The 12653-nt window shown below is 37.0% G+C and overlaps 1 protein-coding gene across 2 annotated transcripts in view; it reads left to right on the forward strand.

Moving 5' to 3' along the window:
- Nucleotides 1–12653, forward strand: part of ZBTB8OS (zinc finger and BTB domain containing 8 opposite strand) — a 368696-nt gene that overhangs the window by 200370 nt on the left and 155673 nt on the right. For both annotated transcript variants that reach the window (XM_044059941.1, XM_044059942.1), the window contains one exon: nucleotides 2576–2658. In XM_044059941.1, coding sequence (XP_043915876.1) covers nucleotides 2576–2658 — 83 coding nt within the window. The remainder of the gene's footprint in view (nucleotides 1–2575; nucleotides 2659–12653) is intronic.

A 12653-nucleotide genomic window follows, 5' to 3' on the forward strand; every position in this document is an offset into this window, starting at 1 on the left:
ATAAATAGCAATTTTATGTAACATGATTTCGTTAATAAAGCATTTATTTCAAGCCATTGACTGATGTGGACTGGTGACATTAAACAGTGCGGTTGTTCAATGTATATGAGATCACTTACAGTATAAGATGGAAGGGTAAGCTTGTAGTAGTAGAGTGTGTGTGTGTGTGTGTGTGTGTGTGTGTGTGTGTGTTTGTGTGTGTGTGTTTGTGTGTGTGTGTGTGTGTGTGTGTGTGTGTGTGTGTTTGTGTGTGTGTGTGTGTGTGTGTGTGTGTGTGTGTGTGTGTGTGTGTCTGTGTGTGTATGTGTGTCTGTGTGTGTATGTGTGTGTGTGTGTGTGTGTGTGTGTGTTTGTGTTTGAATAACCTACAAATCTGTGCAAGTGTAACTTAAATTCTTATTTTCAAGATGTCTTCATGGTTGTCTCGGTACACTGTGAAAGGGTAAATTAGAAATGTTATTTTCAGTCAAAAGTCTTTTCAGTACTGCAAAACCTTTCCAGTGAAGGCACCTTTATTCTCTCTTTCTGTTACAGTGTACCTGCTCAACTGAAGCGACAAGTGCGGCATGAGCAAATGTTTTTCAGAACTGTAACTCGTACTTTCACTTCTTGGACTCTGTGCTTGGTAGTCAGCTATAAGAAGTAAGAAATAATAATAAGAAAATAATTTATAGGAATTCAAGAAATATGGGCAACATTTTGGAAAGTAAGAAGGTGGTTAGTACCAGAAATAATAAGAAGAAGGGTACTTATAAGTGTGGGCGTTGTGCCCAATGTAGTTATGTATTAAATGGGGAAGGGCATTATATTCAAAGTAGGAATAACATGATAAGCAGCCCGGAATATTTTAACTGCAACACAAAGGGGATAGTGTATCTTGCCTTTTGTGAAAAGTGTGGTTCCTTTTATGTTGGTAAATCCGAAAGAGCTCTAAGAAAACGAATTTACGAACATATTTATGAAATTTCTACTAAGAAAGAGAGTAATGCTTTATACAAGCACAGTAAAATGTGCAAGGAATATAAATTCAAGTTTTTGATTATAGAGCATATTCAACTAGATATTCGGGGGGGACCTTGGGAGACTAGAATCGAGTATAGGGAACTGTGGTGGCAAGTAGCATTGAATGCTGATAAATATCCAGGGTTAAATGACAACATAACTATATTACCCCTATTGAAACTAAGAGCAGCTAAGTTGTAGGAAAATAATTACCTACTTTTGCCACCAGAGGCCCCCATAGTCCCCTTCATATGGATATATAGAACATAATATGGAATCTAGAATTGTCACTCCAATAATACAATATTATGATTATAATACACATTCTTATTTTAATATATATTTACTAATTATATTTGTTTAGTAACATATTTTATTAATTAGGAATATCTGTGAGTCTTCTGCAAGTTATTTGTATTTATACCTGAATTTAGAATATTTTAAGTGTTTTTATACATAATAATGATAACATGCTGCTAATTTTTTAATAATTTTATAAAAGTGTATAAACATATATTTATTATGAAATATGCTATATTTTAAATATTTATTGGAATATTTATATAATATTGATTTTTAATTTATTTGCATATAATTATTCTATAGGAAATATATGTTGGATGTTGGAAGCATGGTTGTGGTGTACGGAGGACTAAGCTCTCTGAGCATTTGGAATTTCTGTTTTAAATATTGATTGAATGTAATTAATGATTTAACTAATTAAGGTAAGACAATATATAGGCATTTCAATGGATGTATTGGTTTATCTGATGAAGTCGAGTAGTGACGAAAACGCAGTGTGTGATTTTACTAAGGCGTTTATATGTTTGGAGTGTTTGGCGTTTTGGACTAAATAAAAGGTTTCACAAAAAGTTCTGTGAACTGGTCTCCGTGGTGGCGAGTGGATCCATCCGTTATCTGCTTGGTTGCTGTGTTGTGTTTTCAGCTATAAGAAGTCAATACCAAACCTTCTGTGCCTTACAGATTAGTAGTATTGCTGATGTTTGTTCATGCTGTTTGCACCACGACTGGCATCCTTTTTACTGTAGATACCTAACATCCTAGAAATAGCCACTATTGCTCCTTTTATGCAGATGTAGGAATCTGTGCTGAAGACCAGGCTCAGAGATTAGGAGTCTTGCCTTGTTCCACATTAGAGAGTTCACCTATGTTGTTTATGCCACAATGGAAATTATTATCACACCAGTTGGGCAAGGATCATTCCTTGTAAGGTGCCAAATCTGATGTCAGACTGCTTTTTTGAATGAGTTAAGAATTAGAACTCTTGATAACTTGGCAGATGTATTCTGTATGCAGTGAAGCTAATAAATATTTCATCTGCCGGACTGGTAATGTCAATATGTTGCTGTGAGGAAATTCGATGTGAGTGCCTTGATATCAGGGAACTTTTCTGGAAGTTAATACACACTACTTAGTTGGTGACATATTTGTAGGAAACCACTGTGATTAATTTGTTGAAGATTGCTTTTGTTGCACGAGGGTATGGGATGCTTAGCAAGATCCTCACCTAAATGTATTCCATTGATCTGTTTACTTTGCTTTGTACCTACAGGTGATGATATGTTGTCTCTTCTATTTCACTTCCTGGACGAATGGTTGTACAAGTTCTGTGCAGATCAGTATTTTGTACCAAGGGTAAGATCATTATGCATTGTACAACACTTTATGTTCTGTAAACTAATACAGTATAATACAGAATATTACCTTGGCCCACCCAGTAACTTGCTAATAACCCTAGTATTTCAATGTTTGGCTAGTTCATGTCTGAATTTCTAAAACATTTCTACCTCTGTCTCTTAACTGTTTTGAAACTATTCCAGATCAAGTAAATTTGTACATGTAAAGTAAATTTTGTAAATGGTTACACAACTGCCAGCCTGGTTGTGTAGAAAAACCTGAATTTTATTAGTGGGTTGGGCATCTGATGATGCTCACAAGGAAGATGGGCATGCCTGTCCCCAGTAGGGAGACATCTGTGGTTATGTGGACATATCATTCCTCAATCCTGGTGGAGGGCAGGACTTAGAATGATATGTAGAAAGACTGAGGCAGCGTGGCCACCCTGAGACCAGGGGCAGGCCCAATCCTCATTACCTGACTAAAACTAACAAAGTGAGTCTGTACATTGGGGGTCCGGTCTTTGAAAAGCCCTACAGATGCTCAACAGTGTATATAATGCTGCCAACTTCTAACTTGACTCCATTTCTCAAACTGGAGAGACCATTTCCCCTTCCATTTCCCAGATCCCCTGCAAGACTGTCTCTTTTAGGAGAGTACTGGCCTGCCACATGTCCTTTGCCTACTCCTTTCACTTGGATCAGGACTGCCCCACAGGCAGGTAGTACTGGGCATGGAGGTTAGAAGCAGCTGGAGCAGAAGCAGAGGAGCTGATGATTAGCTGGAAATTCATTAAAAGAAGCAAAAATGTTGGTTGTAAAACTGTCTCCTGTTGATGGTGCAGTAAACATCAGGATATGTCCCTGGCAACTGCTGATTTTCAAAAAGTTTTTTTTTTCTTTCTTTTTTTTTTCTTCTGTGACTAGGTGGCCATTAATTAACTTTGTATATTCTGAAAATGGGAGAGAAGAACAAAATGAAGTCTGATAATGGGAGCTCCAACAGTGATAGAAGAATATAAAAAAATATAATAATAGCAGATTTGTAGTGCTAAGAGGCTGCTGGCAAGGGAGGAAGATTACACTGGCATGTATTTATATTCCACCTAAAACTGCTATAATGAAGCTTAAGAAAATTCTGTGAGAAATAATCGATTTTCAGCAAGGAATATTACTTATAGGTGAGGACTGGAATTTGATTTCCAGCAGTGAAGATGTGTCTGGGGGGCACAGAAGGGATAATATAACAAATGAGGGTAGATTTTTGAAGGCATTTATGAAAATATTTGGCATGGAAGATGTGAATTCAGTAATAGGAGTTCGGAGTGAATTTACATATTATTCCCCAAGATATAAAAACTGGGCTAGGCTAGAAAGAATTTACATTTCACAAGAACGTGTGTAGTTAATTGAAGGCCTTGATACCCACCCAATAACTATTTCAGATCATGTGCCAGTAATAGCTAAAATAAAAACACAGGGTAATGAAATAAAAATGAGACATTGGTGCTTTCCCGCCTATCTGTTGAAAATAGAGAAATTTAAGGAATGGGTATTGTAGATTATTCAGGAGCTGTTAGAAACGATAGGAATTTCTTCCAAAAATAAAGCTAGGGTGTGGGATAAAATTAAGGTGGAGTCTAAAAATAGAGTGGAAATAAAAGAAAGGGAGCTATGGTTAAGAAGTAACAAGAATTATTTAAAGGGACTGACAAAGTACTGCAGACTAGAGGGAATCTCACAGAACAAGAAGATAATCGACTGCAGAATGTTTGGTTGAAAATAAGGGATTACCTCTAATATGCACAAGCTTAGAAAGATTGCTATTAAGCAACTGCTTTTTGATAGTAAGACTAGAGCACAAAAACGTTTAGCACAATGACTCAGGCAACAGAAAGTAGAAAGGGCTGTTGCCAAACTTAGGGAGCCTATAACAAATCAGGTAACAAAAGATCCTGTAGAGGTATTCGAAATATTTCAGAAATTCTGTGAGAGTCTCTATAAAGCAGAGAAATATGAAAATCAAGAAAAGAAACAAATGGAAATGTTTATGGAAGAATTAAATAAGCCAAGGTTAGAGGTAGATGACTCTCCGTTCTTAACAGTTAGGATAGGAGGAGATGAGATAAAAGTTGTGATGTATAACCAATCTACAGGAAGGTCCCCAGGAATAGATGGTATTCCTGTGGAAGTTTGGAAGCTAGGAGGAAAAAAACTGGTAAAGATCTGGAAGGTTTTGTTTAAGTTTATCTTAAGAAGAGGAGAAGTACCACCATCCTGGAAGAAAGCAGTGGTGGTAGCTGTAATAACCATAATGGGTAAGGATCCATCAGCTTCGTACAGGCCCATTTCAATACTAAATCATGATTATAAAATGCCCATGTCTATAATGGCTAAAAGAATGGCAAAAGTAATACCAAAACTGATAGATATATGAATCAGTGTGGTTTTGTGGAGGGGAGGGAAACATTTGACAACATTAACAGAAAACTGATTATCCAGTGAGAAGCAAACTGTAAGAAAATACCATTGTTGTTGGTAGATCTTGGGCAGGGCAGTGGAAGCCTTTGCATTTCCTTAAAAAATTATAAGGTTGATTAGGAGAACATATGACAGATCAGAGGCGAAAACTGAAGTGGGTGGGGTACTCTCTGGTAATTTCTGCTTGAGCAGATGAACTAGACAGGGGTGCCCTTTTTCCCCCTTATTATTTGCATTATATTTAGACAAATTGGAAAAGAAAATAAGAGACTGAGAAATTCAAGGATATATTGATATGGCAATCAAGAAAAGCTGGCTTTATTTGCAGATGATATTATTTTGTACCTGACAAAACCAGAAAAAGACATTACCATGTTGTGGAACGTTTTGAGACAGTTTCAGATCTTTTCAGGCTACAAAATTAATGAAACTAAAACAAAGGCAATAGCGGTAAATTATGTACCCACACATGAACTGATTCAGGAATACCCATATTTATGGGGACATGATAAAATGAAATATTTAGCAGTATGGATTAAAAATTATTCTAGTGTGGCAGCTAAAGATATGTGGGAAGAGACTAAACAAAAGATAATACAAAAACTGAGAAAATGGAATTTCTGTTATATGGATATGGGTAGTAAGATGCAAGCAGTTAAAATGTTTTTAGTCCCTTTAGTCTTATACAGGTCAGGCGTATTTTTATCAACCAGAGGATAAGTTGTGGGTAGCAATTAATAAAGAGCTGAAGGTTTTCATCGGGGGGGAAGATTGCAAGAGTCAAGGGGGATTAGCTGATTCTTCTAGTAGAACAGGGTGGATGGGGATTACCCAATTTGAAGGGGTATTTCAGAGCTACACAGTTGAGACTCCTATACATAGCACAAGCAGAATTCATGCTGGAAAGGGATGATAGTGAAACACCGGCGAAGCTCAAGATACAAGGAGAGACTGGGATTTTGGATGTAGACCTTTATAACAATAATCTTGCAGAATATTATATCCATAAAGTAGCAGAAATATTCTAAGAACTAAACCAACACGGGAATGGAGAAAGGAGATTCTGCCGATAGGATGACTGCAGTTAGGGATACAGACAATAGAAAAGAGGGGCTGGAATTTATTGGAAAAAAACTAGCAAACTAACCAAGGTGTTGGGAGCAAATAACTAGAGAGGGAAGAGTAATCGAATGGGAAGACACCAAGAATTTATTTGTACTGCAGGTTAGAGATTGCCTCCCTATTAGGGATTGATATTAGAGTATAGGCAGAGAGGAAGAAGTCAGGGGGGGGGGGTTCTAAATGAAAGACCAGCACTGGTAGAGTTTTTAATAGAATCTAGAACAGACGCTGCCATTAAAAAAGTAGTAATTAGTAGAGCATATAAAATATTGCATGATAACTATAAGAATCAGTCAGAGGAGGTTAGAAAGGATTGGGAAGAGAGATTGGATAAGCAATTCACAAAGAAACAATGGGAGGCTATGTGTATGTCTTCCAAATATGCAACAAAATCTAGAAGACTTAGGATTTCTGCCTGGAAATGTTTACTTAGATATCTTTATACCTCAAGTAGACTCCAGAGAATTTCTTGTCAGGCAGACAGTAAATGTTGGAAGTGTGAAGAGGAAGAAAGAGGTAATCGGGAACATATTTTCTGGGAGTGCAGTGAGATGGTGAACTTTAAGGCTTCCCTGCAGGATACACTGTCAGAGATGCTGGGTGGGCAGATTGGTCGGACGAGGGAGATGATTTTTCTGAGCTATAATATCGAACCAGAATTGCCTAGACATGGTAAGGCATTGCTGTGTCTAATAATGGTGGCTGCCAAAAAAGCAATTACTAGAAAATGGAAATCAAAATCTAAACCAACTATACTGGAAGTAATTAATATAGCAACAGAGATAAAATGACTAGAATTGAGATCTTTAGGAAAGGGTAGGAGCAAACTACATAGGTAAAAAAATGGGAATTGTGGGAACAATATATACAAGGGAAGAATAAGGTTTAAAAGGCAGCATGACTCGAATTGTGTAATGTTTGAGTGAGAAAGATTGGGTAGATACTAAGTGATGTTTAATGTTTGCAACTGGGAGTCTGTCACTGTGGTTTGTGATGTAAAATGCTTGCAACTAGGATTGTGTCGGTGTGGTTTGTTTTCATTTATATAAATGTATGATTGCTTGTGTAGTAGTGATGGTTTAATAAAGCTATTTCTTGCTTAAAAAAAAGGCACGGACTGAATAATTTATGTAATATTGCTTAGGTTATATGATATATAGCAATATATGTGAAGTATAATGTTTGTTATGTTAATATAGTTTGATTACTTTTATATGTATGTAATTTTGCCTATGTCACAAGTGATAATTCAGTAAAGGTGTTTGAAAAAAAAGTCTTAACATGTTAGCTGAAGAAGCTGAATAACTAGCAAACAACATTACGGGGAATACGAATACTGTGGCTGCAGTCAGGGCCTGCATGAAGAAATGCAAAATAATGATGGATGTAATGTATGGGACTGAGTCTGAGAGTCAGTAGCTATATTGCTTCAGTTAATCATCACAATGAAGAGGTTACAGAGGCCTTGAATTCCCATACAGTGGCTGTTGGACATATACAGCAAGAAATCTTGATTTAAAAGAGAAGCTCACACTTTACCAATGAAGCTTGAAACACACGTACATACATGCATACCAGAAAAGAATGAAGGTTTGGACCATGACTTCTGTGCAGCAGAAGTTGACAACTTGAGCTGACTTGCAAGAGACTCAAATCATGATTAAATTAGCTTATTTGTTTGTACCTGGTCCAAGAGCTGCAGCAGGATTTGCCAGGTACATTTGGTTCTTTTTAAAACTTGCTAAATTAAGGATCAAATTTAAACTTTTTTGTGGCAATCTGGGAAGATTTATAAAACTTGTCTTCTTTGAAAATTACTGCTTTACAAAAACACACAAAGCTTTGTCTACTGTGTGTGTGAAGGAATGTAGACTGTGGAGACTGAAATTTCATTTGTTGTGTCTGGTATTATTTAAGGTTTAAGACTATTGTGGAGGCACAGGAAGCTTTGTGAGCTCTAGGCTATCCAGAAGAATATTAACATCAAGGGGCCACTGAAGAGGGATGTGAAGAAATGATAAAGTTTCTGTGAAAGAAATGGCCTAAGCTAGACTCAAACCAATGGCTTGTTGCACATGAGGCGATTCTGATGTTTCAGGCAGGAAGAGTGCAAAAGCAACAAACATTGAAGATTGTGGATAAGCCAGTCAAGTGATTATAGTGGATAGTGTTGTGATATTTGATGTTGGTTGTGTTCAGGTATAGTACCATGGTGGTTTTGCACCCTCATGGCACAGTAGTTACGGTAAAATATGAAACATTATTTAGTTACTTGATGAAATTTCCATTCTTTTGTGGGCAGCCCTACTTAGGATGAATGGCTGGAGAGGCTGATCTAGATGGCTGCAGTAGTGTGGACTGCCCAGTGCCTTTCCAGAAGAATAGCTCACTGTTGCTTGTTTTGGTGGCTGCATAATCAGTTGTGATTTTTACTATAAATTACACACTGATTTGGGGTTATGGGTCACTACAGTGTTGAAGTGATAATGTATTCCATGTTTGTTCTGTTATTTAATGCAAGTGCAGGGCTAGCCACTCAGTAGTATAAACATGGTCTCTAATATGATTGTCACAGTTTGTGACAGCCTGACCCCATGTACAACAGTCAGAGGAGAAGGGGATTGTAGATGGATGGTAGGGCCATATGTATTTATTCCATGCTTACTAAACAGCACTTTTTGGCTGGTTAATTATTTGAGTACAATATAGCCAACTGCCTAGTTTAACTTGCAAGAAGAATATCATTATTATACTGATACACTTACTGAAGTGCACCCATGCATGCATGATTCCTCCTGCTAGAATGGGTAAAACTAGTATATGATTATTTTGCTGGTTTTAATAAGGTTTGCCCATTTTTTGTATAGTGTTTTTAAAGCTGTTATATGAATTTAATGTGTTTATTGATGCATGTATATTCTCCCTGTGCAAGCAAGAATGCTAAATGCTTATAAAGGATGCATCACTGTAGGATGTAGGATGATCATTGTCACAGTGAGTTTTAATGAGTTAACCAAGCCGTTAAAGAGAAATTGACTAATGGGACTACTAAAGAAATTTACAGCTTGGATAGTATCTCATAGGGGGAGGGGTAACACTTAAATCAACAGGAGTATGAGGCATTATCTAGAAACTATTAAACATATGGTGTGACCTCTGTTTTCTGGGATGCAAGATATGGAAAGTGTTACTTTTAGTTTCTCATATCTGTTCTTTAATTTTCACTGATTTAGTTGATGACTGGTGATGTTATATACAAATTAAAGGCAGCACTGGGGCAACCCTTATCTGTTTATAGTTTTTATCTCATTCCATGTTCCTCACAAAAGGCATCTCATTTTATATTTGTGGAAGGTATGCTGATGTACTTGAGGAATTGTAGTACATTCACACATGTTAAGGAAGTAAAAGATGGCCCTTGAGCTCCAAGACTTCCTAGGTTTGGAAAGTAGTGGGGATTGACACTGAACTCTTTAGCTTTACTGATGAGTCTTTTTTTATTAACCCAAGAAAACCAACAATGCACTTTTTTCCATCAGATTTAAATCCAGGTGTTGGCTAGATCACATTTCTTTATTTCAGCTGAATACATATTTTTGGTTAAAATGATAAAGGTTTATCCAGTTGTGATTTTTATTCATGTGCCTTTAAAATTTTGTCTGTGAAATTTAGAGGGCTAATTTAGAAAATGTTGGTACTTTCCTGTCAGATATTTGAAAAAGGGAGATATTGAGCTGTAGACAGGATTACTTAACTTTTTTTTTAATAAACATCTTTATTAAATTATCAGGTATGACATAGGTAATCTTACATTTATGTAAGTGAAAAACAAACAACATTGACACAACTTCAGTTGCAAACATTGTACATCACAGACACAGTTGAAACAGCTGTAGTTGCAAACATTATACATCACTTATAATCTATCCAGTCATTGTCAGTTAAGCAATATATGGCTTATTCAAATCCTACCTATTAAACCTTGTTCCTTGTCTGCATATATTGTTCCCATAGTGCCTATTTTTTCCTATGTAGTTTGCTCCGTCCCTTTTCTAAAGATCCCAATTCCAGTTGTTTTTATCTCTGTTACTATATTCACTACTTCTAGTAACATTGATCTAGACTATGTTTTCCATTTTCTAGTAATTGTTTTTTGGCAACCACCATAATTAGACTCAGCAAGGCTTTACTATGTCTAGGCAATTCAGATTCTGCATCATAGCTCAAAAAATATTCTTCCTAGTCAATCCAGTCTGCTCACCAAACATCCTGACAGAGTGGTCCACAGGGAATCCCTAAAGTTGACCAGCTCATTATGCTCCCAAAATATATGTTCCCAGCTGGGGACTTCCAAGATGGCCACACACTGAGCAACAGCTTGTTTCTAGCTCTCCCCAGTGTGAAAACAGAAACTCAGCAGAGATGGCCAGTAGACTTGTGTTTATGGGTAAATTTCAGTAAATGGGTAGTAAGTGCACTCCCTGGATTCCAGGAATAAAGAAATACAGAAGACCTTGAAAAAAAATCAGCTACAAAAAGTGATGAAGAAACACTGAGTGGGGAAATTTCTGCAGCTGTTCAGCAAAAAACAGTGCAACGTTCAGACATGAATCCAGTAACCTACAGGAAGATATAAGGCAGATCCATACAGACCTGGTTAAAGTAAGCAAAACACTGATGGAGTATTTCAACACAAACAACAAAATGTTTTCTTTACTTACAGTTAGCTTTCTCCCCTCTCTTCCCCTCCCCAAAGCATTTTTCAAACATTAATGGCATGAAGTAAGACGTATACTTTAGAGTCCCCCACAAATCCAAAAATTTTAAAAAAGTCCAATATTTCCAGATTTTCTTGTTCTGTCATATTTCACAAATATAATTATTACATTGTAATCTCACATTGAGTTACTGGTTTCATTACTGTTCTTCTCCATCGCCCAAATCCTGTCGCTGCTTCATTTCCAATGTACTCTCGATTCTTCTAGTCAACTCTCGTGCTTCCTTCCTTCCTTTCCAGCATTTTCCGTTGAAATACCAAAAAAGGTTTCACAGGTACAGACAGTCTCTCTGTGGTCTTTCTTACGAGAAGAACAAGAATAAGAATATCCTTCTGTTTCATAGTTCACTTTGTGTTGTACAAACTTTTGTATTTTGTTCCTTAGCATGCACTTCATCAAAAAATTATTTTGTCCGTCCAGGGAAGAATACTTTAAAGACAGCTGGATACATCAGTTTGAGTCTCACACCAGTGTCTCGACATTCTCTGAATAGTGGAATAAATTTACTCCTCTTCTGCCGGGTGTACAGTGAGGAATCATTCTCCACAAACACTCTGCTGTCTCCCACTTACAGTATTTTGTCCTTCTGCCACAGTTTTGTCAGAATAAACTCCTTCTGCTGGTAGGATGGCATCTTTACTGTTAAAGGTCTAGTTTGCTTTCTTGTAACTAGGTTTGGAGCATACACACGTTATGCCCTTTCAACTAACAACTTCTGCTGTGGAATACCAGTTGTTGTGTCTTTCGGCTGTGGAATACCAGTACAGTTACTTATTTGTGCTTTCATAAAATGAATGCACTGTGTTTCTTCCAGCGTCTCTGGTGTAGCTGAGAATCTCCGGTTTTCCCTATGTGCTCTGTCCTCTAATTCTATTATTTTTTGAAGCATCTTTTCCTGAGCAGTCTCATATTCAGCTAGAATATTCTTCATTTCCACCTCTGATTTTTGCAGCTTTATTATCTCATGTGAATATCTGTTTAAAAAGCTTCTTGCATTTTTTCCAACCTTTTGTTGTTTGTGTTGATGTACTCCATTTGTGTTGATATACTCCATCGATGTTCTACTTAGTTTAACCGTTCTGTCTGCAGCTGTCTTATATCTTCCTGTAGGCTATTGGAAGTCATGTCTGAAGATTGCTTTGCATTTTTCTGAACAGCTGCAGAAGTTTCCCCAGTCAGTGTTTCTTCCTCACGTTTTATAGCTGATTTTTTTTTCCATGTCGTCTGTATTTCTTTATGCCTGGCATCCAGCCAGTACACCTCTTGCCAAGTTACTGAAATTTACTGATAAACACAAGTCTACTGGCCTTGTCTGCTGAGTTTCTGTTTTCACACTGGGAGAGCTAGAAACAAGCTGTTACTCAGTGTACAGCCTTCTTGGAAGTTCAGGATTAAGTAACCTTAAGGTGGATGTGTTGCATGTTAATGGTTTCTCAAGTGTGAAGTAGGATTAATTTAAGGAAGAAGTGAGACATGAGGTTAAAGCATATACTGGCCAGTGTGTGAGGGGTCGGGGGGTTGAGATGTGTTAAAAATATAAAGAATGAATTGGTGGTGAGTCAAGACTGTATGACGGTGAAGTTTATTTAGCAGAGAAAAATTAATAAAGCAGGAAACTAAAGCTCTTTTGATC

Source organism: Protopterus annectens, chromosome 1.part2 (genome assembly GCF_019279795.1).
Source record: "Protopterus annectens isolate FY-2018-M chromosome 1.part2, PAN1.0, whole genome shotgun sequence".
NCBI lineage: Eukaryota > Metazoa > Chordata > Ceratodontiformes > Protopteridae > Protopterus > Protopterus annectens.